Source organism: Delphinapterus leucas, chromosome 19 (genome assembly GCF_059928025.1).
Source record: "Delphinapterus leucas isolate spDelLeu-1000000601 "Yukka" chromosome 19, BTC_Dleu_Yukka2, whole genome shotgun sequence".
NCBI lineage: Eukaryota > Metazoa > Chordata > Mammalia > Artiodactyla > Monodontidae > Delphinapterus > Delphinapterus leucas.
Window position 1 is genome coordinate 24,939,619 of NC_143147.1, and position 27,577 is coordinate 24,967,195.

Sequence of the window (27,577 nt, forward strand, 5' to 3'; positions counted from 1 at the left end):
TGGGTGAGGCAGCCAGGACTCTGCCTGGGGAGGGGCCAGTCCTGGGGCTCCCTGAGCATCACAGTTCCCTTGGAGGCACTCAGGGCTGATGATCTTCCAAAAGCACAGCTTTGGGTTCTGGTTCCGGGGACCAAGGATGCTGACCCCTACTTATCCTTCAGTTCTCACTCATGCCACCTCCTTCAGGAAGCCCTCCCTGACTACCTTGGGACCGGGTTGGACTCTTTCCCGTGTGCTCCCGCAGCAGCCTTCACTCTGAACCGTTACTTATTGCTGGTTACTTATCTGTCTTGAGCACCACTGTATCCCCATATCTGGCAACACCTGATGCTTAGTAGTTGCTCAGGAAATTGTGATGGATAATGGACAAGTGGGTGGAAGGGAGGTATAGTGGATATGAATACAGGCTCTGGAGCCCTACTGGGTTTGAACTTGATGGATTCCTAAAACTCTCTGTGCTTTGGTCTCCTGTCTGGTGGAATGGGGATATTCATGGTCTTTATCTAGCAGGCAGACTAGTTGCATCAATGAGCCAAGCTGTGGTGTGCTTAGAACAGCCCCTGACACATAAGAGCTCAGTGAATATTGCTTCTTGTTAACTATTACATTTAACTTCTTGTTAACTATTATTACAGAAGAAAGAGGAAGGTAGAATCAGGCCTGGTTGGTCTAAGGAATGTGCTGGCTGGGAAAACGGGATGGGGCTCCCCTGAGACTCCGGTTCTGACCCCCCTCCCCTGCCCTGTTTCCTGTGTAGATGAGCAACAAGCGGTCCAACAGCTTCCGCCAGGCCATCTTGCAGGGCAACCGCAGGCTCTGCAGCAAGGCCCTGCTGGAGGAGAAGGGGCTGAACTTCTCCCAGCGACTGATCCGCCACGTGGCATACGAGACCCTGCCCCGGGAGATTGACCGGAAGTGGTACTACGACAGCTACACCTGCTGCCCACCGCCCTGGTTCATGATCACAGTAACGCTGCTGGAGGCAAGGACGAGGGTGGGGAAGGGGCTGCCGGAGGGTCAAGAGGATATCTGAGATCACGAGGGGAAGGGCAAGTTACTGCAAGTCAGGCCCTGTTACAGGGCACGCAAGTGTTGTTATAACCCCTGGACCATAGAGAGATTACAGAGATCATTACCCTGCAGCAAAATCCCCGTGTGACCACCTCCACCAACAGCAGCAAAAACAATGTCACTAGTTCATTGATTCGGGGGATTTAGCCAGGCTAACTCATGAAGACACCTTCTTTTAGTTCCTCCTGGAGTGAGTAACCCGGACGAGTCATGTGCTCCCCTGGGACACCTGTAAAGTAGGAATAACCAGACCTGCCCTCCTTTTCCCACAGGACTCCCCTATTTAGAGCCAGAGAACGGCAGGTGGTGCTTTCTGAACACAAAAGCATTGCACAAATACATATGGGAGGGAGCCTATATGAACAGGTAGATGTGGGCTTCACGTATTTTGCAAGAACATTCTCCCCTTAGGAAATCATCCATACCTATTGTTATTCTAAAAGTCTCATGCTTATGCCGCAGAATCCAAAGCACCACCTGCATCAGCGCTCCTGTATGAGGAGCTCTGAATGCTTTGCGCTCCTCAGCCCAAGAACCAGCGGGCCTCCCAACCCCAGGTCTTGAACGAACCAATGCTTGGCTTCCCTTGGGCGTTTTATAATCTCCATCGTTTCTCTTCCAGAACCAGGGGCCTACTTACCGCCCCTGCATATGTTCTTGTAAAGTTCCTGCTGAATCAAACCGCAGGATCATTAAGCTTCATGGCGTCGCTCTTCTTTTTTTCTAAGTCATAATATCTGGACTGCAGGCTAGAGCTCCTGTGTTGTTCTGGCTTCATCCAAGTACATGTGGAAGTTGTGATTTTTCTGAGATATTCTTGGACTTGTTTTCCAAGCACTTACTGTGTTGGTCTATTTATTTATTAACTTCTATTTGAGGACCAATAATAACAAGCTGTCTTGGAAGCTGTATTTGCTCCCAGGCCACCTGTACTCATGGTGTTAGGTGGACAGAACGGCTCCCAGAGAGCCCCGGGAGTCCAGCTGCTGGGAGGCCTGAGCCATTCCCAGGCTCAGCCTGGGAGGGCTTAGCCACACACTAATTACAGCTGCCTTCCCTCAGTGCATGCCTGCTCCTCACGTACTTTATCGTTTTTAAACCTCACGATCACCGTGGAAGTGTAAGAATTAGTATCCCCATTTGCAGATGGGGAAACTGAGGACCAGTAAATTAAAATAATTTGCCCAAGGTCATCCAGAGGAGTCAGATCTTGTGTCCAGATTGGTTTCAGATTTTCAGAAACCTCAGCTGTGTAATCTCGAGCCACCAATCTAGAAGAAACTGGAAAATGATGAAATAACTGTTTCAGAGTCCTTATACTAAAGCCCAAGGTTTTTGTTTTACATACAGTTCTAGTAACCTGGTTTTCTGAGTCCATAACAGAGTGAACATGGTGGGAAGCTACTAGAAGGGTCCCCCTACCAACCAACAATAGGAAGTAAGAACCTTGTTGTAGTACCTGGTCAACAACATGCTGACACCCAGGCATTGCGGGAGAGGACAAAAGAAAATGTAAAAGCAAACCTGAGTCGTAAAGAAACACAAGAATTTGGGACCATTTAGTATAGGAGCAAAACCCCTATCAGTTACTGGAGAAGACATCACTTCTATAGCCCAGATCAATACCTGAGACATCCTTAAAATTAAGGGACGTGAATTTTGCATTCTAGAAAGAGTTCCAGGGGACTTCCCTGGTGGCATGCTCCCAGTGAAGGGGGTCTGGTTTTTATCCCTCGTCAGGGAACTAGATCCCACATACATGCCGCAACTAAGAGTTCACATGCCACAGCTAAGGAGCTGGCGAGCCGCAACTAAGGAGCCCACCTGCTGCAACTAAGACCCAGCGCAACCAAATAAATAAATAATATTTAAAGAAAGAAAAAGAGTTCCAGGAAAAAATAGTTCAAATAAATACTCTCTTAGGGCTTAAACAAGTACACATCAGTCATCTTTAAAATTAACTTATGTGGGACTTACCCAGCGGTCCAGTGGTTAAGACTCCACGCTTCCACTGCAGGGGGCACAGGTTCAATCCCTGGTCGGGGAAGTTCTGCATGACACACAGTGCAGCCAAAAAAAAAAAAAGAACAATTATGTGAGGTGTTGGTGAGAATTCAAAGAAATTGAAACACTTGTGTACTGTTGGTGGGAATGGAAAATGGTACAGCCACTGTGGGAAACAGTATGGCAGTTCCTCAAAAAAATTAAACAGAATCACATGGTCCAGCAATTCCACTTCTGGGTGTATACCCAAAAGAATTGAAAACAGGGGTTCAAAGAGATATTTGTACACCCATGTTCATAGCAGCATTGTTCACAATAGCTAAAAGGTGGAAGCAACCCAAGTGTCCATTGACAGATGAATGGATAAACAAAATGTGGTAGATACATACAGAGGATTATTAGGAAGGAAATTCTGACATGTGTTACAACAGGGCTATACCTTGATGGCGTTATGCTGAGTGAAATAAACCAACCACAAAAGACAAATACTGTATGATTCCACTTATATGCAGTCCCTGGAGTAGTCAAACTCATAGAAACAGAAAGCAGAATGGTGATTGCCAGGGGCTGGGAGGCAGGGAATGGGAATTAATGTTTAATGGGTATAGAGTTTCTTTCAGTTTTACGAGATGAAAAGAATGCTGTAAATGGATGTTGGTGATGGTTGCACATTATGAATGTATGTAATACCACTGAACCGTACACTTAAAATGGTTAAGATGGTAAATTTTACCTTATGTGTATTTTACCACAGTTTTTTTTTTCTTAATCAACTTATGTGGAATTGCCTCAGCCCCCAAGTGGGTATGTGAGTTATTATCTGAATTAAAGTTTAAAATCCTACAAACCCTTCCTGCTTAACACCGAGGAAATGTGAGCAGAGACCATTTTGTGAACATTTAACAAAATAATCGAACAGAAGTGGGGTAAGAGATGGTGCAGAGCTAGCTTGGCTCTGGTCGTAGGGATGTCCCTCCTTCCGTAGGGATTCCAAAGGTCAGCACAAGAGGGGTTCCTGGGCAGTTTCACATCTAGTAACAGGCTCTCTTCATTCTGTGCTCTCATCCAGGTTGCCTTTTTCCTCTATAATGGGGTGTCGCTGGACCAATTTGTGCTGCAGGTAACCCATCCACGATACCTGAAGAACTCACTGGTTTACCATCCACAGCTCCGAGCACAGGCTTGGCGTTACCTGACCTACATCTTCATGCATGCGGGGTGAGTACACTCTATCAAGAGTCCCTGTGGGAAAATAACTGGTCCAGAGAGCCTGGATTGAAATATATTTTTTATTTTTATCTACCTGGACACAGGATTTGAGGTGGCTTCTTGAAACTTATCTAATACCAAACTGTATGAGTAAATTATTAAGAGTGTATGGGAGGGGCTTCCCTGGTGGCGCAGTGGTTGGGAGTCCGCCTGCCGATGCAGGGGACACAGGTTTGAGCCCTAGTCTGGGAAGATCCCACATGCCGCAGAGCAACTAAGCCCGTGCGCCACTACTACTGAGCCTGCTCTCTAGAGCCTGCGAGCTGCAACTCCTGAGCCCGTGTGCCACAACTACTGAATCCCGCGTGCCTAGAGCCTGTGCTCCTCAACCAGAGAAGCCACCGCAATGAGAAGCATGTGCACCGCAATGAAGAGCAGCCCCCACTCGCTGCAACTAGAGAAAGCTTGTGCACAGCAACGGAGACCCAAGGCAGCCAAAAAATAAATAAATAAAGTAAATAAATTTATTTAAAAAAAAAGTGTATGGGAAAGGGAAAATAGAGAGAGGAAAATGCTAAAAAGCCAGCAGAGAGCTTTTCAGCATATACACAGCATGTGATGCTATGTACTTGCTGTAAGTGGGTTATAAATTTATTCTGAACTTCCTAGCGGCCAAAGCAAAGAGGGAAATGTGGTCCGCCGCCAGGTTCATTGTCCATAAACCATGTGTGTGAGTGCCCCATAAGTGAAATAAAGGACAGATTTATTGAAAGGAGGTCTCGCAATATGGTGGCATGAGTCTTCTTGAGGAACTCTGGCAATACTTAAAGTTTCTGTTTGTAGAGCCGTGTGGCCTTTTTTGGGGCCTGGAGTGCAATCAGTTCTCACTGGTACCTCCTACCCCATGATAAGGACCAGGCGACCACCCAGGTCCAAGTCCCTTGAAGAGCATGGTCTTGGCTGGAGACTGTTTTTACATAGTAGAAGCATGGAGTTGGGAAATCAGAGTCCCCAGACACCAGACCTCTGCGGTGTCTTCTACAGACTCTTCTAGAGAAGTGATGGGAAAGCCCTGTGGGTGCCTGTCCCTGGGATTGCCAATGGGGAGAGGATTATCCCGGCCCCCATGGCTCTTTCCTTGGCAGAAAGACCCACAGTGGCCAAGAGGAAGCTCCACTGTGAGCCTCCCTTCCTGCTGAGCCGCTAAAGGGGGCACAAGAGCCACCCCCTAACGGGCTGCACGTGCTGGGAAGGGTGCTTTGGCGTGAGGAGACTTCTGGATGGTTGTTGATGGATGTCTCCACTCTGAGCCTGAGCGGATGGATGCCTTGCCTGCTGTGTCCCAGCTTCAGCTTCACAGGCTGAGGAGCAGGGTCGGGGAGGCACTTCATGCTTCAGTCTCCTCATGAGCGAAGATCTGGACACCACAGGAACTGGAGGATAACTTTGATATACTAAGCTCTAACAGATGTCTTTCGTGCTTGCACTTGTTTGGAAAACCTGTTTCTCTTTAAATATCAGTAGGTCTTACAAATACAATAGCGAGCCGGAGCGACTGAGTAGCCTGGATAATGGACCAGGTCCCGCACATGAGAGACCAGGGCCGTGGTCCCAGCCTGACCACTAACCAGCTGTGTGACTTTAAGTCACACAGCCTCAGCTTCTCTTGTGTCAACTGATGGAGCTGCTGGATCTTTTTTTTTTTTTTTTTTACATCTTTATTGGGGTATAATTGCTTTACAATGGTGTGTTAGTTTCTGCTTTATAACAAAGTGAATCAGTTATACATATACATATGTTGCCATATCTCTTCCCTCTTGCATCTCCCTCCCTCCCACCCTCCCTAGAGTTGCTGGATCTTGACGGTTGTTAGCCCCTCATTGGCAAGTGCAGACACTGCCAGTCACCCCCCAGCCCTGTACCTGTGTTCCTGTCCCAGCTGGCAGGGAGGGTGGAAGGAACACTCTAAAATGGTCTGTCTGCATTGTAATTCCTTCCTCTCCACCCCCTAGACTGTGAGCTCCTCAAAGGCAGCTATAGGGTCTTTTTTTTTTTTTAATTTAATTTTGGCCATGCAGCGCGGCTTGTGGGATCACAGTTCCCCAACCAGGGATTGAACCCGGGCTACAGCAGTGAAAGCACTGAGTCCTAACCACTAGACCACCAGGTCTCCCAGCTATAGGGTCTTGTTCACTACTGGATCCCCAGCATCGTGGCATGCTAAATGAATGGATGAATGAATGTGATCTCTCTGTACAGGATAGAACACCTGGGACTCAACGTGGTGCTGCAGCTCCTGGTGGGGGTACCCCTGGAGATGGTGCACGGAGCAACCCGCATTGCGCTTGTCTATGTGGCTGGTGTCGTGGCAGGTAGGCAGGTGGGCCCCGTGTCCCCAGGGGTGAACCTCCCCAGGGCGGCTAGGAGACCCCATGAGGTCAAGCAAGCCCCAACTTCCAGAGGACCCTCACCATCCAGGCTCCTGACTACTAGGCTTGGCCTCCAGGCAAATCTCCCCACTTCCCTGGGGATACTGGGAACTGCCACCCAGAGAGGGAGGCATGTGGTGACAAAGGAGGGGAGAGCACAGCATTTGGAACAGGCAGACTGACCGGAGTTTCAGTCTTCACACTGCCGTGTTGCAGCTGTGTGAACTTGGGGACATGCCTTACCTTCTCTTGGCCCTGTTAAGCTTTAAGAGGGAACTGATGAGATCTGCCTGCCAGGCGTGCGTGAGGAGGGTGGAGTGAGGTGAAGTATGAAATAAACCGTGCAAGGGAGGTGAGATCCCTGTGGGGACATCCAAGGAGTGGCTGGAGCCAGGTACCTCCCCTGGCCAGGCCAGCACCTGTACCCTAAGGGGGATCTTGCCTCTGCCCGGGCTGGCCCTTGATTGACCCACGGCTGGCCGGAGAGAGTCTGGCCTAGGAGGCAGTGGGCACTCGTGCCAGCTGGAGGAGTCTGGGGCCCTGGCTGGCTCAGCACACGTGGCTGGTGATGATAGTAATCACTGTGGGCTTGAGGGTAGTGGCCAGCCCCCTATCCCCTCCCCAGTGGCAGGGGAGGTGCACTGGGATGAGGTGGGGAGAGCGGAGCAGATTTCTGCAGGAAAAGTCTGCACCAACTGGGCCTCTGAACAGAGGGATCTCCCTCGTGATGTTTCCACCTTTATCGCTGGCTTTTCTCTTTACAAGGTTTGCCGCCTCAGCTCTTCCCCCCTGACAGCTGTACCCAGGGGAGCTTTGTGTGTACGTTTAAGTAAGATCTTAATCCTTTCTGAGTGGCATTGAAGTTGTCATCAGGAGAGCAGGGCAGAGTCAGCTTTGTAAACAGTGGTCAGGCAGGGACCCTGGAAGTAAGTGGAATGACTTCAGGAATCAAAGAGGGAAGGGTCCCACCACACACCCCCATCCCATGAGAGGCTGGTCTGCTAGTTCGTGAACCCTCAGCCTGGGAGATTGGCCCAGTGCCGTCTCCTTCACTCCCGTGCTGAGGTTAAGAACTTGGCCACCTTGGACAGCACTCACACCAGCTTCTCCCAGAATCCAGCACCGTCTGCATCCTTGAAAAAAGGTCTGATGAACATCTCTGTGTGCCAGACTTACTTAGCCACTGACACACCCCTGAGTGTCGACATCTGGGGATTTAGAGCCACATTTTCCATGCCGACATACTCAGAGACCCAGATGGTTAATGGCGAGGAACAGGAAAGATGCTCGTAACACTTGCAGTTGGTAGTTAATTAGATGGGAGTGCCAGTAACCTAGAAGACAGACATAGATTCAAGATGACTCAGTCCTCGCCCAAACCAGATGACACGCAGCGGGAAGACAGTGCAGGTATCACTTCCCAGTGATGCCAGTGCAGAAGGAGATGGTGTAAAGGCAGACGGGGGCTTTCCAACTAAACCTGAGGGTGTGGGGCTGTATTGCAAAGCAAACTACATGTGCTGTTCTATCTGAGTCATTGATTCAGAGCAGAGGGCATTCTGGTCACCGCACATCAAGTCACTGATCTCCAGGATTGAGTTGATTGACCTGCCTGTACCCCTTCCTCCCTCTCTGCTCTGTGTGCATCCCTCCTCAGAGAGGGGGTCCTGTTCAGACAGCCAGACCCTGACCGGATAGCCAATACTTATCAGGTCCCTGTCCTGTGCAGGCTGTTTTTAATCCCCACGACAACTCCATGAGGCAGGAACTGTTAACTCTCCATCTGTTACAGATACAGAAACCGAGACTTAGGGACGCTAAGTGACTTGCCTAAGAAGATACAGTCATAAGTGGTGGAGCTGGGCTCTAATCCAGGCTACCTGACCTCAAAGGCTGTGCTCTAACACTATCACAGTGTTACGAGAATTAAAAGGCAGGCCTTATCCTTTATGCACATAATTTGTCAGAAACCAAGGGAGGTCTTAATAGACATTGACCCCTGCTCTCTAATTCCTGCCCAATGAAAATATTCCAAATCCAAGGCCATCGCATTTTGTAACAATAATAACTAACCCCTGCTGAGCGTGTCTGGTAGTCCAGGTATGTGATAAATGGTTCACACGTATGTTATCTGCTCTTCTCGTCACAACATCCTATGAGGTAGGTGCTGACACCCCCATTTTATAGGCAGTTCAAAGAGGTAAAATGACTCTATTTGCTCAGCCAAGAAGCCCTAGGACTGGAGTGGAAACCCTTCCTCCGCCCGGTGCTTCTAGCCAATGCTTGAAAGCCAACGTGCATCTCACTTCTGGCTAATGATTACAGGGCTGAGTTTAAATGCTTTAAGATCCAGTCTCTTCGCTGCTCTGCCCAGCTTTATGATAGATTATATAGATCAGAAGCGATGGATGCATCCCCAGAGCCTAGCACAGGGTTTGGTACATGGTAAGCAACAAATATTTGTAAACTAAGTGAAAGAGTACATACATAAATAAAGTTGTACTGCTTAAAGGTAGATGTTCTGCCAGTTTTTATTTGGATTTGTTTGGGGTTTTTTTTAACGGCTAAGGGAGATGCTGGAGAACACCTGCTTTAAATTTTCCAGGCTAAAATTATCGCAGCTGTGCATTATGGCAAAGTCACCAATTCATCCCCGTGCTGGCATGGACCCAGGGTTTTGGGGGAAAATTCATAGCCCTGACTAGCGCTGATCCTTTGATTTGCTGCTGTGTACAGGTGTGGCGTGTCACTCCGGCTCGCCTTTCTCTCCCCGTCCTCTGCCCCCATGACCTCCAGGAGTTCACACTGGCCTTTATTGAACTGTGATCCATTCCGTTCATCGGGAATCCTGCCTGGCCCTGGCTTTCTGTCCTGGGATGACGTGTCTTACTTTATTGATATGCATACGTACATTTATACTTGACCTCTCTTAGTCCCTATAGTCCAGGTCTAATCTGCAGTCACTTAAGGAAAGTCTTTCTTTTTTTTTTTTGCGGTACGCGGGCCTCTCACTGTTGTGGCCTCTCCCGTTGCGGAGCACAGGCTCCGGACGCGCAGGCTCAGCGGCCATGGCTCACGGGCCCAGCCGCTCCGCGGCACGTGGGATCTTCCCGGACCGGGGCACGAACCCGCGTCCCCTGCATCGGCAGGCGGACTCTCAACCACTGCGCCACCAGGGAAGCCCAAGGAAAGTCTTTCTACCACAAATGGAGGGCAGGTGGATCCAGATTGTCACCTTCCAGATTCTAGAACCAGGATCCGAACCTCAGACCCTGGATCTTAGGCCAAGACTTGGATTATTGTATTTCTGATCTGGAAGGAACCCTTGAGATGCCCTCCAGTGGGTGGCAGACTTTACTCCCAAGGTCCCATCCCCATTCAGCCAGAGCAGCTCTCTGCACCGTGGGGTAGGGGTGTGAGTCAGGTTTCTTTGAAAACAGTGTCTCACTGTTCAAAACTTAGAAAGCCTCAGACTAACCTCCTCATTTCACAGATATGAAAACTGAAGCCCAAAGAATTCAGGAGCTGTGCCCAGGGTCACACAAGTAACCAGTCACGCCCCCATCCCATAATCCTGCCCCAATCCAGACTGACCTCTGGTCCTGGGGTCAGGACTCTCATCCATCCTTAGGGTGAGGGAAAGGTCAGTGCACGGAAGCTGGACCCTGGGGGCTTCCCTGCCGCCTCCCTGTCCTGGTGGATCCCACCAGGGAGGCCGAGGGAGCAGAATCTGGCCCGGTTTGTGGGGACTCACGTGGAGGAGAGAGGCCAGCCCCGAGGAGGCTGGGGCTTCCTCTGTCCAGACGGTAATTAATGGGCAGCCAGCCCTGTGCAGCCCTGCAGTGCAGCCTTTGCGGCCAGCCCTGCCGCCAGGGAGAGTGAGAGCGTGGGAATCCTTTGTCATGCAGATCCCACTGCCTGCCCGTTGGCCACCCTGGGATTTTTTTTTTTTTTTCTTTTTCCTGTTATATAGGGCTGACCCCATGGCTAGGCAGTTAAAAAAAAAAAAAGAAAGTTATCTGACAATAGATCAATACCTAATTAAAGCCAGAGGGAAAGCATGAAAGGGGAGAAGAAAGATTTATAGTTGCCCTGGGAGGGGAGAAGGACTTGGGTGTCCTTAGTTCATGATGGTTTGTATTTTCCTGAGAGATGACATTCCCCTTGAGACTAAGAATCTGTTGTGGGGATCTCTTCCTCCAAGGATCTCAGTGAGACAAGAAGCCTTGAGAGTGGTCTGGGGGTGACGGCAAGCCAGGGAGAAGGCACATGACGTTGCAGGGGCCTCTCCACGCCCAGGGTGTCAGGCACGCTGGTTCCCGGGCCGGGCCTTGCCTCCTGCTAAGTAGTGAACCCTCCAGCCCTGTAGGGCCTGCAGAGTTTGGCCTTCTGCCTGTCCCTCTTCTCTCCACCCAGGCAGCAGCTAATTGGCTTCTGAGCCTGCGGGCATTTTCCAGTGGTGATTTCTGCACACTCACCCAGGCCAGCCACCTCTCATCCTCTGAGCCCTGGGTTCTAACTCCCAGTTATTTTTAGTCTCCTGTGTCCTTCCCTGAAAGCCAAAGCATTGATCACACTTAAATGAGACCAGAACAACACATTTCCCATCTTCTTCTCTGCCCAGCTTCCCTCCCAGGATGAAAGTTTATCATCCCCCAGACCAAGAGTCTCTACCATTCCTTTCCCCCAGAGGGTATGACATCATCTTTCTCTCTTCCCCGGGACTTCTCAAGGACGTTTTTCCTCCAAAGAAGCCCCGCTCTGGAGATCCTGTTGGCCTGTTGTCATTTCACTCGGTTGGAGGTGATGCTAGGCAGGTTTTTGGATGCTGTTGAGGAGAGGGAGGGTAGAGGGTGGAGGTTGACCTCTGACCCATTTTGGGGAGTGGCTGCTAGAGAGGCCGAGAGCACACGGGCTTTGTGTCAGGCAGACCTGGACTCATATCCTGGCTCCAGCCCTTCCTACCAGGTGACTCTGGGCTCAGCCTCATCTCTGCAGTGAGGCTACTAGTGCCTGCCTCAGAGGGTGGGCCTGAGGGTCAAAGGGAAGGATGTCTGTAAAATGCTTGGCCGGTGTCTGACACACAGTGCCCCATAAGGGGTGGCTGTTTCTGCAAGAACTACTGCTACTATTTTTGTCGTTGCTCAGAACCCTGAGATAGCACAAGGGGAGGCTGGATTGCCAGGCAAGATGATCTGGGTGGCAGAGTTCTACTTTGGGCAAGTCACTTCTCTCCTTGAGGCTTTGCTTCCCAGCTGTAAAAGGAGAAGTTTGAACCAAATGGTTCTTTCAGCCATAAATGAATCTTCTAGGAAGCTCCGAGGTGACATGCGATCAAGGGAGGAAGAGAGCGAGCCTCTTGCTCTGGGGTCTCAGCCCCGAGGCTGCAGCATCCGAGGGCCTGGGACTGGGGTGGGGAGCCGACTCCAGCATCCTTGAGTTCTCCATCTCTCTCTGTACCAGGGTCCTTGGCGGTGTCTGTGGCTGACATGACCGCACCAGTGGTGGGCTCCTCTGGAGGGGTGTATGCGCTTGTCTCTGCCCATCTGGCCAACATCGTGATGGTGAGCACCCCCTGTCCCAGCAGCCCTCTCTTGGCCTCCCCTCTGCTGTTACTGGGCCTGGCGTTAATCTGTTGGAGCTGGGGTTTAGATCCTCCTTCACGCTCCAGCCCGGGCTTGGCAAGCACCAGGTGGCCTTGGCCAGTAGCTGAGTTTAAGGACACTCCTCGCCCTCTGCCGGGATACTTCCAGTGGGACCCTTCCATATATGATTCATATTTTCTCCAGCCATGGCTTTGCCCATCTTCCTATTCCAACTGTTTGCTACTCAGTGACTTTAAATCCTTGACCACTAGCATGCGTTGTAATTGTAACTTGTTGTTTGTCATTGGCTGTTAAAAGTAAGGGGATCTTAGGGACTTCCCTGGTGGTGCAGTGGTTAAGAATCCGCCTGCCAATGCAGGGGACACGGGTTTGAGCCCGGGTCCGGGAAGATCCCACATGCCTCAGAGCAACTAAGCCCGTGTGCCACAACTACTGAGCCTGCGCTCTAGAGCCCGTGAGCCACAACTACTGAGCCTGCATGCCACAGCTACTGAAGCCCGCGCGCCGAGAGCCCATGCTTCACAACAAGAGAAGCCACAGCAATGAGAAGCCCGCGCACCACAACGAAGAGTAACCCCCACTCACCACAACTAGAGAAAGCCCGCTTGCAGCAACAAAGACCCAACGCAGCCAAAAATTAAAAAAAAAAAGTAAAGGGATCTTAGAGATGATCTCATCAAAAGTCCCAAACAGGAAAGAAGGCTCTGAGAGGTTAAGTGATTTGTCCAAAGCCACAATCAAATCTGTGGCAAAATGGGGACTTGAACCCACATCTCCTGGCAGTCATTCTAGTGTCGCTCTCCTCCACCAGCCCTTCAAAGCGACTGGACGCCGTCATTCCATTTCTCATGCTCTTCCTTGCCTTTTCCTGAAAAGCAATCTAGTGTAACTAGCTAAGAGCAGGAGCTGTTATTCCTCCTAGATCTGAATCCCAGCTACCCACTTCCTAAAGAGTGACCTTGGGCAAATGACTTTACTGCTTTGTGCCTCAGTGTCTACATCTGTGAAATGGGATGAGATGGAATCAATGACATAAAGTGAAAATGACCACTCAGTGTAAGTGTGAACTTAATTCCTGACTCCCCACGGAAGAGGCCGGGGTACACTCAGAATAGAGACAGGGTCTTCGAGGCAAGCAATTGGAAGCCACCTAATAGTCTCAGAGGAGGTCAAAACGGCTTCCTTGTTTTAGAAGCAGTCTGAAGTTTGGAGGCTGAAAGAGGAGTCACTGGCAGTGCTTGGCTCACCCTGTCTGATGCCCCCACTTGCCCAGGAGCCTCCAGGCAGAGCCCAGATCTTACTCATCTTTTCCCCAGTGCCTGGAATAGGGCTGGACACATGGCAGAGGGTGCCCACTAAATTGGGGGGAAGGAGGGAGAGAAGGACCGGAGGGAGGGCAAGAGGGACTGTCAGGAAAGGAGTAGCTTCTCTTTGGGGTCTTCTTGCTCTCACCTCTCTCCTCCATCACTGTCGTCACCCACATGGCAGATGTGTGAATGCTCAGTGACAGCAGTTTATGGAGGTCTTGGAAACACAAGTCTTAACCACTGGACCTCCAGGGAAGTCCCACCCCCATTTCTTCATTATTATTGCCACTGTCACCTAGCCTGCTCCTCAGCACCATCCCCTTTCTTTGCGCCAAAGTCCCCTTTGTACACTGAGAGAGAAAGAGAGCTACAGCAGGGGCGGGTGGGTGTGTGACAGTATGTTTACACACGGGGTGCTTGGCTTGGTCTGCTAAACACCTGGGAGCCCAGGGCCGCCTCACATGGCTCTTTAAATGGGTCATTCTGTATCAGTGCCACAGCTTTCCCCAGATACAGCTTTTCCTCTGAATTCTGCTTCTGCCACTCCCCCCTCCCCCTGCCCCAATTCCTTTCTGCAGGGGGAGGAAAGGCCACCCTCCCCTTCCCCTTCCCCCCAAGGTGCATCTGTGTATGAAGGGGATGAGCCAACACAACTAAGAAAGAAGAGGCAAACAGGACTTCATAACGATGACCTTTTCCACCCCTTCCCACCGCCTGGGAAGCAGCCCCGATGCCCCAGAAGTTCCTGTGGTGAGGGCAGACCACCTCTAGGACCCGGACCGAGGGCTGGGGCATGGGGTTGAGGAGGGGGGTGTGAGAGCAGTTTTCTTCCAGTTTATGTTTCTTTCTGCAAGTAGCCTGTGGCTGTGCAGATGAGCTGTCCCACCCAAGAGCCCAGCAGTCTTACAGAAGGACGTGGCTTTCCCTGACCAACGGGGAGCTTTGGGGTCCCCTGGAGTGTGACATAAGGTAGCCTTTCCCTTAGAAAGTTGTGTGGTGCTTATTGGACAGTGAAAAACACTCACTTCCTCTTTAGGTCAGTTTCCATTCATCAAGAGGCTGCCTTTACCCAAGCTAGCTCAGTGCCCAGCAATTCAGAGATACATTAGGACACACCATATGAAATTGCTGTTTCTGTGGGTCAGAAGCATTTGAGCATTGGCAATTTCATGTGGTTCAACCTAATAGATAGACTATCGATTTGTTTTTCCCCAGAATGTTAGCAAATGTATGGGGAGAGTTCTTTTTTTTTTTTAATTTTTATTTTATATTGGAGTATAGTTGATTTACAGTGTTGTATTAGTTTCAGGAGTACAGCAGGGACTTCCCTGGCTGTCCAGTGGTTAAGACTCTGCACTTCCACTGCAGGGGCCAGGGGTTCGATCCCTGCTCGGGAAATTAAGATCCCACATTCCACTCGGCCAAAACAAAAAAAAGAGTATAGCAAAGTGACTTAGTTATACATATACATATATCTATTCTTTTTCAGTTTCTTTTCCCATATAGGTTATTACAAAATATTGAGTAGAGTTCCCTGTGCTATACAGTAGGTCCTTGTTCATTATCTATTTTATATATAGTAGTGTGTATATGTTTAGACTATTGTTTTTTGTTTTTTTTTTTTTGCGGTACGCTGGCCTCTCACTGCCGCGGCCTCCCCCACTGTGGAGCACAGGCTCCGGACGCGCAGGCTCAGCGGCCATGGCTCACGGGCCCAGCCGCTCTGCGGCATGTGGGATCTTCCCGGACCGGGGCACGAACCCGCGTCCCCTGCATCGGCAGGCGGACTCTCAGCCACTGCGCCACCAGGGAAGCCCTAGACTATTGATTTTTAATTCCAAAATGAAGACTTGTCTGTGTGTCCCAATAAAGCACCTCATCAGAACAAAAAGGAAAAAGAACATGCACTTGACATCCAGGAAATCTGGATTTGAGGACTGGTATCACCATTTTGATAGCTCTGAGTCCCTTAACTTCTCAGGGACTCTGTTCTGTCATCTGTAATCCCTTCTTCACAAGGTAGTTGTGAGAAAGACATGAAAAAATTGGATGTGAAAATGTTTTTCATGTGACAAATCACCAGACAGCTGGGAGACCCTGTATGTATATGTGTGTATTTATATATATATATATATATATTTTTTTTTTTTGGCGGTATGCGGGCCTCTCACTGTTGTGGCCTCTCCCGTTGCGGAGCACAGGCTCCGGACGCGCAGGCTCAGCGGCCATGGTTCACGGGCCCAGCCGCTCCGCGGCATGTGGGATCCTCCCGGACCGGGGCACGAACCCGTGTCCCCTGCATCGGCAGGCGGACTCTCAACCACTGCGCCACCAGGGGAAGCCCTATATATTTTTATACATATAATTCTTTATCTTTATAAATTCCACCTGATATCTGTACAGAGAATAATCTGAAAACGTGTCCTTTATGCTTCAGATACATAACAGAAAAATGTTGAACACTTCTGTTCTCAGGACTCTGTTTAAGTGAGAGATTCTGCCTTAAATTAAAGTATGTCTTATTTTTCATAAAAAACACTCTGAGTTTCAAAACGCTTGTTTACATCAAGGGAATAAATCTAAAAAATATTTCAGCAAATGATCTGGATGGCATTAAAGACCTGTAATCAGGACTTCTTATTTTAAATTCTAGCAGTGTAAAGGCACACATAATTGAATAATTTATTAATTGCCTTTTGCTGGGGCCCATAGAACAGAGTTTCATTTTTATTTATTTATTTTTAATTTTTAAAAATTTATTTATTTTATTTTATTATTTATTTTTGGCTGCATTGGGTCTTTGTTGCTGCGCATGGGCTTTCTCTAGTTGCGGCGAGCGGGGGCTACTCTTCGTTGTGGTGCGCAGGCTTCTCATTGCGGTGGCTTCTCTTGTTGTGGAGCACGGGCTCTAGGCTCGTGGGCTTCAGTAGTTGCGGCACACGGGCTCAGTAGTTGTGGCTCGCAGACTCTAAAGTGCAGGCTCAGTAGTTGTAGCGCACGGGCTTAGTTGCTCCGTGGTATGTGGGATCTTCCCAGACCAGGGCTCAAACCCATGTCCCCTGCATTGGCAGGCGGATTCTTAACCACTGTGCCACCAGGGTAGCCCTCATTTTTAAATATACAAGATATTTTCTTTAACTTTGCCCCATATGATAGATGTTTTTCTAAAACATTTGAGATCTAAATTTTTGCAAATGGAACCATACTGTCAAAGCACAAGGAAAGATTGTTGTCAAAAAGTCACAGAAGATTTCTGTTATAAGGTTCATTTTATTAAGTAAAAATCCTTCTGTAGGATTTTTACTTAATAAAATGTAATTTTATCTGTGTCGTGCTTTCTTTTTTATCTGTGTCACGCTTTCCTTGTTTCCTGTGTTGGGTTTTCTTGAAGTGATTTGACAAGAAATTGTTTCCACTGGGGTTATGTAAAGCCGTCTGAGAACAGAACCTCTCCTGGGTTTCAGCCTCTGAGCTCTTGACTGACTGGGTGAGCAAGATGCCTAGGGGACTGGTTACTGCCTTGTTTGTCGTTGGTGAGTTACCATCTCACCCTGTGAGGCTCTGGTAGAGAATGAAATTAAAGGACCTGAAAAAAGTTTATATTCCCCAGGGGCCTGCAGGCTTTTCAACATTTATAGCAGCAGCAGCGCTGGCTCTGTGTGAGATTTTTTTCCTTCTCTCCTGTTGTTTCACTGTGCTTATTTTATTGGAGGGAATAATGGGGAGGAGGGGGGGAGATGAGGCAGCTGGTGGAAAGGAGTGACTTTCTAGTTTAACCCCTCAGCTGCTGGGAGGCTGCTCATTTACTGATGTTTGCTCAGCTCTGGGGGCAGCCAGCATGGACAGACAGAATGTGACCCTGCCTTGGAAGTGTGGGCGGACAGAGCCCTGGACTGGGAACCCTGTCAAGCTTGACATTAACTCACTGTGACCTTGCACTTGCCCACCTGGACCCTCAAGTGCAGATCAGAGTGGGATGACTAGATCAGCTTGGCAAACTTCAGAGCCTTCCAGGGCTCGGCAGGTATGGTAGATGAAGCTGGTCCTGGGAGCCATGTTGCAAAACTGGAGCCCCCCGGCCTCCTCCAAGGTCATTGAGAGTCTGAAGCTTCTTTTATTTTTATACAATTTTTAAAGGTTACTTTCCATTTACAGTTATAACAAAATATCGGCTATATTATACAATACATCCTTGAGCCTGTCTTACCCCCTAATAGTTTGTACCTTCCACTCCCCCATCCCTATATTTCCCCTCCCCCCTCACTGGTAACCACTCATTTGTTCTCTGTGTTATATTCACTAGTTTGTTGAATTTTTTTAGATTCCACATGTAGGTGATATCATACAGTATTTGTCTTTCTCTGTCTGACTTAGCAGAGATTCTGAAGTTTTGAAGCCGCTCTGCAGGGCAAACTCACCATCTTGGCCCCAGGTCCAGATACTATCAGGCATAGATGACTCTTACCACGTGCCAGACAGTGTTCTTCTTTACACATATTAATTCATTTCACCTTCGCAACAAACCATGAGGTGGGTAATGAGTTAGGTACTGTTGTTATCTCAGATTTACAAATGAGGACACTAGAAAAAAGGAATTCTGAGCCACAACACCAGTGGTCTTGCCAGACCAAAAATACAGACAGTGCTTTTTTAGACAGATCCCAGATAGGGCCCAGAGGGACCTGGACCTCAGCTGAAGGAGAGAGCGGCCAATACATTCTAGACTTAACTCTGCCTGATACTGTCACTCAGAACACAGTGAAAGAGACTTCAGGTAAAATATTCAGAGGGTTTTTTTTTTTTTTTTTTTTTTTTTTGCGGTACGCGGGCCTCTCACTGTTGCGGCCTCTCCCGTTGTGGAGCACAGGCTCCGGACGTGCAGGCTCAGCGGCCATGGCTCACGGGCCCAGCCGCTCCGCGGCATGTGGGATCCTCCCGGACCGGGGCACGAACCCGTGTTCCCTGCATCGGCAGGCGGACTCTCAACCACTGCACCACCAGGGAAGCCCCTTCAGAGGGTTTTTATGAGGAAAAGGGATCTTAGAAGTGTTCCATATCCATATGAATCGCCATCTGTCCACAGAACTCTTTCTATTTTGCAAAACAAAAACTCTGTACCCATTTAACAACTTCCATTCCTCCCTCCCCCAGCTCCTGGAAACCCCTATTCTACTTTCTGTCTCCATGAATTTGACTACCTCTGTAGTCTGTACCTCGTACAAGTGGAATCAAACACTATTTGTCTTTTTGTGAGTGGCTTATTTCACTTAGCGTAATGTCTTCGAGTTTCATTCAAGTTGTAGCATGTGTCTTGATTTCCTTCCTTTTGAAGGCTGAGTACTATTCCATTGTGTGGATACACCACCTTCTGTTTCTATATTCATCCATCCATGGACGCTTGGCTGGCTTCCACTTTTTTGGCTGTTGTGAATAACACTGCTGTGAACATGGGTGTCACATTTAAGGGAGAATGACAACCCATGGGTGGACCTCACAGGGAGACAAAGCCTGCCTGGACAATAGCAGGAAGAACTTTTCAGTGAGTGGAGCTCCTTCACGGGGCTGCTTCAGGACGTGGTGAGTTCCCGGTCACAGGGGCTGGAGGGCCATCTTGTCAGCTTGTTGGCAGGGGTGTCCCTTTGGGTGGAGATGGCCCATCAGGTGACTCCCAAGGACCCTCCCATCCTTGGGCTTCATCTTGGAGAGGAGCTGAGGGGCCACTGACCTTCGGCCAAATGAGCTAGCTCGGGTTAGGTGGCCAGATCCGGTGGAGGGCACCAACTCCCGTTTTGTTGCCTGTCTCCCAGCGAGGGTCCCCTGGGGGCAGATGCCAGCAGGTGACAGTGTTGTCCTGCCGTCTGCTCCTTTAGCACAGAACATGTCAGCAAGCAGAGGTTAGACTCCCCCACCTAAAGAGGGGCCGCGTGTCACTCACCTTGCCTTTTGTGAGGTTCAGGTCATTGAGGAATAATAGGGAATAACAGGGAGGCAAAGGGCAAGAAGCCGAATGTGGCAGGATTTCTCTGTCTTTTGGCAGCTTCCCGGCATCCTGCTTGGTCCAGTGAAGCTTCCATAGACATTATTGTACATGCCAGTGTTCAGGGCCTCTGTCAAGTTTCACGCATGGGTCCCCCAATGTCAAAGGAGTTCAAGACGTGCCCCTGAGCTGGGCCTGGGCCAGGCAGCAGAAGCAGGGGAGGTGGGTGGGAGGGAACAGAAGCCCTCGCTGTCCCCACTTGCCTCCTACCCTAGGACTGATGTGTTCCAGGAAGATTCCAGGCTCATTTCTGCTTCTGGGTAAATGGAATCGAGCTTTGAAAGCGCTGCAGGAGTGCCCCTCAAAGGAGCCCTGTGGCGCAGTCTTTTGTAAATTGAATAGTCCTTTTGTAAAGTGAGTAATTGTACTCGATTATCTGCTTTGGAGGTTCAGAGTTTCAGAGATTCTCAGGGGAAAGAGGGATTTGTCTGAAGGCCATCTGGCCCACCCCATTTCCAATGCCTGATTCTCTTGAGCATCCCCTCTGAGTGATGCGAAGCCCCCATTGAACCCCTCGATGTTGGGAAACTCACCATCCCATGGATCACTTCATCTTTGTTTGGACAGCTCAGCTTATTAGAAATGAAAGCTTATCCTGAGCTTAAAAAAAAAGTCTCTGAAGTTTTCATCCATTGAGTCTTCCGCTTACAGGTTACACTGAATATGCCCTTTCCCGCGTTGACTCACTTCATACTTGACGGCAATGAACTTGACCCCTGAGTCGTCTCCTCATTCGTTCCTCAGATGGAGGATTTTGAGTTCTTTTATCATCCTGATGGCTCTGCTTTAACTTGGCTTGCTTTGCTGTCCTGCATCCCCTTGCAACCGTGGGACCCAGCAGTTGAGGCAACCGTCAAGACATCTGTGTGAGGGAAACAAGGACTGTCATCTCCCAGGATCTAGATTCTCTTCCTCTGTTCGTGCAGCTTGAGAGCTTTTATGACACTAGTAAACTTACCATTGCCTGAAATCTCAAAGCCATGCTGGTGTGATCTGGGACAAAACCACAACCGGCTCATTCAGGATTTAATGGAGATGATTTTTTTAAATGTCAGATTTTCCTAAGCGGGTTACCTCTGCAGAGGAGTGGTCTGATCTGGAACTAATGGAACTCTCTCTCCTTTTTCCCTAGAACTGGTCAGGCATGAAGTGTCAATTCAAGCTGCTTCGGATGGCTGTGGCCTTGATCTGTAGTAAGTTCTGACTGGGCAGGCTGGGGGAGGGGAGCCCTGTACTGGGCCTGGGAGATGTAGAGACGGCACAGTCCCTGCCCTTCTGGGACTTGTGGTCAAAAAGAAAAGGGAGACGTGTCCACAATGTGCAACACAGTGGGGATGTTACGAGAGGGTCTGGCCTACGATGCTGCTACCTAACCTTTCTTCAACTTTTCACTGATATATAATCTGCCAACGAGAAAGGGCATGCAGGATTAGTGTCCAGCTCGATGGTCAGATCAAGAAGAATAACCTTTTTTGGCTTTTATTTCTTTTTATTTCAAAAAAATTTCTGGTTTTAGTATTTTTATTTAAAAAAATGTTTTTCCTTCCAGCTTTATTGAGATATAATTGACATACAGCCCTGTGTAAGTTTCAGGTGTACAGCATGATGATCTGACTTACATACATCATGAAATGACTAGTACAATCAGTTTAGCGAACATCCGTCATCTCATACAGATAAAGAATTAAAGAAATGGAAAAAAATATTTTTTCCTTGTGAGAAAAATAACTTCTTAACCTTTTGGGTCTTGGAGTTGATCCTTTGAGATCTCCTTGGAAGCTCAGGATTCCTTTCCAGAAAAGTGCCTGTATGCACGCGCGCGCGCGCACACACACACATACACACACTCTAAAACTCGCAGTTCAGCAGGTTCACAAACTGTAGCTAATCCATGAACCCCCGTGAACAGGTGCCATGGGGGCCTTAGTTGGGAGAAGTCAGCCTACCTGCATTTTGAGTGTGAAAGACAGGCAGGTGTTTGCCAGATAGACAGGATGCAAGAGGACACTTCAGGCGCAGCAGGGACAAAGACAGGGGTGGGTGAAGGGTCATGGCTGGCAAGTCAGTTAACAAAACTGCCCCATGAGGTTCAGGACTGTGTGTGATTATGTAAGAGGTCATTGGAGTCAGATCATGGAGGGATTTAAATGCAAAGAGAAAAATTGGGCTTCATTTTGAATGTACTGGGAGGCCACTGGAGGCCTTTAAACAAGAGAGAGACTGACAGTTTTGAGTTTGCAGTCACTCATCAGGCTGCAGGATGAAGAGGACGTTGAGTGAGGGGGATGAGACCAGAGGCCAAGAGGCTCATTGTGAGATGGGAAAAGATGAGTCTGAACAGAGGAGAGAAGAGGGACACACAGACTCTCATTCAGTCCCCAGAACATGGCTATGAAGAGTGGATTATTGTCAGGCTTAATTTACAGGCTCAGAGCGTGAAGTTCCTTGCCTGGGGTCACCCGCCCTAGAGGTGGTGGAGCCAGTGTTCAGAGCCAGCCTGTGTCATCTCTAATGCCCCACACTTTAGCCAGGCTGGGCAGGAGCTCCTGGACTGTCTGTGCCTGGGTCAGCTACTTGCTGTGTGGGGAGGAGGAAGACTGAGCCAGAACAAAGGAGCAGGGGCCTGGGTGGGCTCCACTTAAATCCACTTTTACATCCCTTGTACCCGTGGCGTTCAGGGCCCTCTGGTCTCCGTTTCCTGGATGGGGTTGGAGGATCTCTAATCCCAGAGAGGAACTTCCAGCCCTAAAACTCACAGAATCTTTGAGCCGGGGCCATGGTGGGCCGTGGGGGGGGCAGTGGGCTGGGAGCAGTTGGGGAGCATAGCCTCCAGTTTGCTCAGACTGAGTTTGTCTGTTTGCAAGGAAAGGAACAGAATGATGTCTTGCTGTTTAGAAGAATCCAACTCCAAGCAGCATAAAAACTGAAATGTGGTTTTGGAGCTGGAACCAATGCCATTCAAACCTCGTTTGCGGACCGCAGGGCCTGTGAAGCAAAGGCAGGAAGATGCCCCAGGGCCTGGGGAGGCGTGTGGGAGGGCACTGTGGGCGTCCCTCGCCACTCCTTTTCCGCCATCTATTGGCCACCCCTGGAGTTGCAGGGTCCAGGCCAGGAGGCTGGGCAATTCCCCTGGGGAAGGATCGTCCCTCGAGGTGCTGGCATCTCTGGGACGGTTAGTGTGGAGAGAGGTGCCCTGGTTAATTAACTGGTAACGAATAAGTAGAAAATTCCCCTCAAAGGCTTTAGTCTGTCAAATGGGGATAAGAATCCCCACACTTGGTGTTTTTTGGGTGGTAGGTAATGAAATGGCACAATTTCCCAGCACCTATCCTTTCAAGAGAGTACATCCCCATTGGACTGGCCAACCCAAGAAGTTCGTGCAAGAACGATGGATTGGAGAGCGGGATGGGGGCGTTTTAGAATCCGTTAAGGTTAAATTCCAGCACTTTGTTGGAATTGTTTATTTCCATTCCTTCTTTGCCCTTCTTTCCCTCCATCCCTTCCTTCCAACCACAGAAGCAGTGGTTCTGAGGGTTCTTTAAGGGTTTTGAACTAGTACATGAAGACACTTTATAAAATGTAAAGGGCTAGCACGTATTGAGGTTGTTATCAATGTCCCGGCCGTGCAGCCTGGTACCTAGAGGCTGAGACTTGATACAGATGGGGAAACTGAACCTGCAGGACTCACACCTGCAGGGGTGCAAGGGCCTTTGGGCTTCTGCACAGAGCTGTCCCCTCTGCCTGGAACGCTCTTCTTAGGGTCTTCTCTTGATATTCAGATGTCAGTCCTTTAGGAAGATCTGTCCTGATTCCCCAAACTAAAGAATCCCCCTCCTTAAATGTGGCCTTGATTTTAAATCACCTATTTTTTTCCCCATAGAATTTCTTTTACTGAAATTATCTTACATACGTAACTATATGCTGGTCCATCTCCAGACCCTGTAAGCTCTAGGAGGACAGAGGTTTGTGTGTTATCTTCACGATTATATTTCCAGTGCACAGAGCAAACAGTGCTTGGCCTGATGGGCAGTGAATGCATTAGTGGGTGGACGGCTGGATGAATGGATGGACTGCAAGGCTTCCTGCTCAGCCCCCGCCCCGTGGCCCTCCTGTGACTTCTTTGTGCTTCCTCCCCTTGCAGTGAGTATGGAGTTTGGGCGGGCCGTGTGGCTGCGATTCCACCCATCAGCCTATCCCCCGTGCCCTCACCCGAGCTTCGTGGCGCACTTGGGTGGCGTGGCTGTAGGCATCACCCTGGGCGTGGTGATCCTGAGGAACTACGAGCAGAGGCTGCAGGACCAGTCGCTGTGGTGGATTTTTGTGGCCATGTACACCGTCTTTGTGCTGTTCGCTGTCTTCTGGAACATCTTTGCCTACACCCTGCTGGACTTAAAGCTGCCGCCGCCCCCCTAAGGGCCTGGAGGACCTTGGTCGGGGAGGGGAGGGAGAAGCAGTCGGGCAAGGAGCAGCCGTGTTCTTTTTCTCATCACCAGCTCAGTGAGGCCAGGGAGGCGAGGACAAGAGACGCTGGGCCGCTGCAATATTTGTGTTCCGGTTTGAACAGAGTGGAGGCATTTTTCTGAAAGGCACCTGTTGGAGGGTTTGGATGTGGCTTCTGTAGTTTTTCTAGATTGTTCTGAAAACCTCGGGCCAGGGTGAAGGCCTGGGGTGAGATGAGAGTGGCCGTCCCCTTGGGCTGGGCGTGTCCCATGTGTACAGGGGTCCCCTCCCTTGTCATAGACTGGGCACCAGCCTTCTCACTCATCGCCACCCTGAGACACCTAAGCGCGTAAGGAGGGCCTGAGTCTGTAGTAGCCAGGCAGGCCCTTGTCCAGCCCAGAGGTCACTGTGGGCCAGGAAGTGTTCCCTCCATAGCTGTTGGGTCTGGAGCTCTAGAGTGGAAGGGAGCCTGGTGGTGGAGGACATGTCGACTTTGGTCTGGGGGGCCCAGGGGGCCCTCCCATGCATGTCAGTGGGTGCTGGGATGTGGCCTCTAGTGCCTGGGGTGGGCAGAGGAGGCCGATTCTGTAACTCCAGGCCCCACCTTTGCCCTGCAGGTACCCAGCGAGAGGAACCCAAGTGGGAGGGAATAAACTTTGTTCCAAGTTCCCCCCCGAGGAAGGGTATCCACTTTGGGTGTCTCCTGGGTGCTGACATCTCACACCAGTGCCCCAGCATCCATACCCTTAAGTTCAGGGCCTTTTCCTCCCCTTCCACTGCCCTGACCCCCCAATGTGCCTGTCCTTTGTTTATAGAGCCAGTGTTCTGATACGTGTGTGCATGCGTGAGTGTGTGTGTGTGTGTGTGTGTGTGTGGTCTGGTGGGCGGATGCACGTGGGATGGGAAAGACAACGTGAGGCCAGTTGGAGGCAGCAGAGGAGGCTGTGAGGGGCAGAGGGGGATGGGGCGGGAGTTTGCATGAGAGGAAGGAGGGTGCTGAGAGATGGGAAAAAGCTTGCCCCCTTCTTTCTTGCTTTCCTCAGAGAGGCTACTGGGCTTTCTTGCCTTTCTCAGAGAGGCTCCCGGGAGCCTCTCTGAGAATCACTGACCGTGGGAGACTTGCCGTGGTGGAGGGAGACCTCGGGCCTTTCCAGGGACCCTCAGGATGCTGAGGTTTTCCTCGCCTTTGCCAAGTTCTGCTCCAATTCCCATCTAGAATAGACTCCCTATCTGAAAAGGTTCTGTTGTATCTCCCTTAGGAGCCTTGGGGGCGCAGGAGAGGCTGGAGCAGGAATGTTGAGGCCAAGTGCCCTTTTGAGTTGAGGGCACAGGAGGCTACATAAAAGGAACTCAATTCAGATGGAAAACTACTGGAGAAGAACTGTAGGGTGCTTGGGTGAGTGTCAGAGGTGAGGGCAGCCCGTAGACTCAGATGCTCAGAGCTGGGAGGGAATACGGAGATGATCAAATCCATCCCCCCACCCATTACACAAGTGGCAAAACAAGGCTGAGGCAACGACCCCTGATAGAAGCTTGTGCCCACCCTGAGGGGAGGGTGTGGGGAGGATGGCGTTTGACAAACTACGCCATTCCCTTTATACCGCTCTGGGAACTCACAGCCACTGACAGCCCAGGAGGCTGCGCTCGTGCAGGAATGGGGCAGCCACATGCCTGTCAGAGCCCTTAAATATACCAAGGTCCAGAGTCAGCCAAGCCAAGCATTTGGGGGTCTTGGGCCATTGTGGTCGCACATAAATGGTCAGGGTCTTCCTAGCCAGGGACACCCCCAAGCCATGCCAAGCCCTTCCCTGGCTTTGCCCAACAATAGATGGTTCTGGTCCCCGCGTCTGGCTCCCGAGGTCCTGCTGCACTTGTGCCAACGCTGTGCTGAGGACTGCCAGCCCCAGGGTGGGGGATGAGCCTGGGTGTGGCTGAGCTGTGCCAGTCTGTGCCCTGCCAGCCACTCTCTGCCCTCCTGAGAGACAGGTGTAGCTGGAAGAGTCTGCTTCTTAGGAGACTCTGAGCTGGAATGGGGGCCAAGAGGCTCGGGTGAGGATCGGGGTGGGGGGCCTCAGCCCTGGGCTGCCGCCACTGCTAACCCTGAGTGGCGCTGTCCTTTCCTGGAGGGACAGAAGCTGCTGGTGCCTGGCTGCAAGGCAGGGGCTTCCCCTCCAGACCCTGGCACCTGAGAGCTCTGGGATGTGGGTGGAGGGGGCAGAGAGGGGCCTTCTTGTTTGGTGCGGCCTGGAGAGGGGCAAGAAGACTGTGAACCAGAAGAGTCTAGAAAGCCCTCAGAGAAGTACCCAGTTCCTTCAGAGTTTCAGATGGAAGCCTGTTACCGAGACGGACTGCCTGAGGCGGAGGTCCTGTCTCCCATCCTGTTAAGTCTGCCCTGCAAGGTCTGGGATGCGCTGAGGGAGCCTCCTCCACACCTCAGGCCTCCAGCCCCAGCTGCTCCCTGTCCAAAAACAGCCCTGAAGTTCTTTGCTGTGCTTAACGCCCACCTGCACCACCTCTCCCAACCATCGCTCCAAGCAAGACTGCCCAGTGATGACGGCAGTCACTCCACACCACTCAGGTCTCCAACCCAGGGCCGGGAGACAGCTGTCCGGTAAGAAGGCTTTACTTTTGGAGTCTGGCTTTTTCCCCGGCAAGTCCCTCTGTTCCCGAGCTCCCAGCACCTGCCAGCAGCACGTCCCCGTCGTCCTCCGTCCTCCCTCCTCTAGTATGGCCACCTGGCCAGGGTGCTGGGAAGCAGAGGGTAGAGTGAATCTTCAGGCTGTGGAGGCCAGTTGCCTTTCATCCGCAGGCTCCAGAGATTGAAAGCTGAGCTTCCCCAAACAGCAGCCCTAGACTCACTCCCTCCCTCCCTAAATGCAAGAGGAATCACGGAAACTGGGGAAAGGAAAACAAACCTTCAGAGGAGAAATTTCGTTTTAATGACACCATTCATCATTCATTTTTTTAATTAGGAAAAGCTCCCTAATGAGACGCTTTTGACAGCTAATGGGATTCTCAACTTCCATGAGGATCATTCTTGCCCAGAGGATTAGGGGAGTTGCTGCTCGCCAAGCCTGGATCTTCTTTCCCCAGTGTCCAATTTAGTTTGCAAATAATGATGATTCCCAGGTGCAGTGGAAACCCTTTCCTGACATCATTCATGTTGCTCCCAGTGCTGGCTGGAAAGCTCTGAAACTCCTCTGCCTTAAAAAACTGCCCAACACTGATCTTCCTCTGCCCAGGACGTGAGTAAGTGGAAACAAAAAACACAAGCTGCAATGTTTGTTTCGAAATATTTTTATATTGTGTATATTGTGTATATTTTTGTTGTAACATATCATTTGAGCACAGATTCCATTAAAGATTTTTTTTTTTCTTTAAGCCATTGGTTATTCAAGAAGTGACCTGAAGGGCTGGCATTGGACTCTATTCCATCTCAGTTTGGGTTAGGGAGGGGGAGAGTGTGGACAGCAG

The 27,577-nt window shown here is 50.1% G+C and overlaps 1 protein-coding gene across 1 annotated transcript; it reads left to right on the forward strand.

The window, feature by feature from the left end:
* Window positions 1-757: 757 nt before the first annotated feature.
* On the forward strand, window positions 758-26,164 carry RHBDL3 (rhomboid like 3). Its single transcript, XM_022595891.2, has 6 exons — window positions 758-982; window positions 4,145-4,293; window positions 6,544-6,656; window positions 12,177-12,277; window positions 20,796-20,856; window positions 23,805-26,164. Exons 1-6 carry the CDS (start codon window positions 758-760, stop codon window positions 24,074-24,076), a joined length of 921 nt encoding a protein of 306 aa, XP_022451599.2. The 3' UTR covers window positions 24,077-26,164.
* Window positions 26,165-27,577: the final 1,413 nt, after the last annotated feature.

Coding starts and splice junctions, on each gene's coding strand:
- RHBDL3 (XM_022595891.2), top strand. CDS start 758: ATGAGCAACAAGCGGTCCAACAGCTTCCGCCAGGCCATCTTGCAGGGC. Junction 4,294..6,543: donor TACATCTTCATGCATGCGGG/GTGAGTACACTC, acceptor CTCTCTGTACAG/GATAGAACACCTGGGACTCA. Junction 20,857..23,804: donor GGCTGTGGCCTTGATCTGTA/GTAAGTTCTGAC, acceptor CTCCCCTTGCAG/TGAGTATGGAGTTTGGGCGG.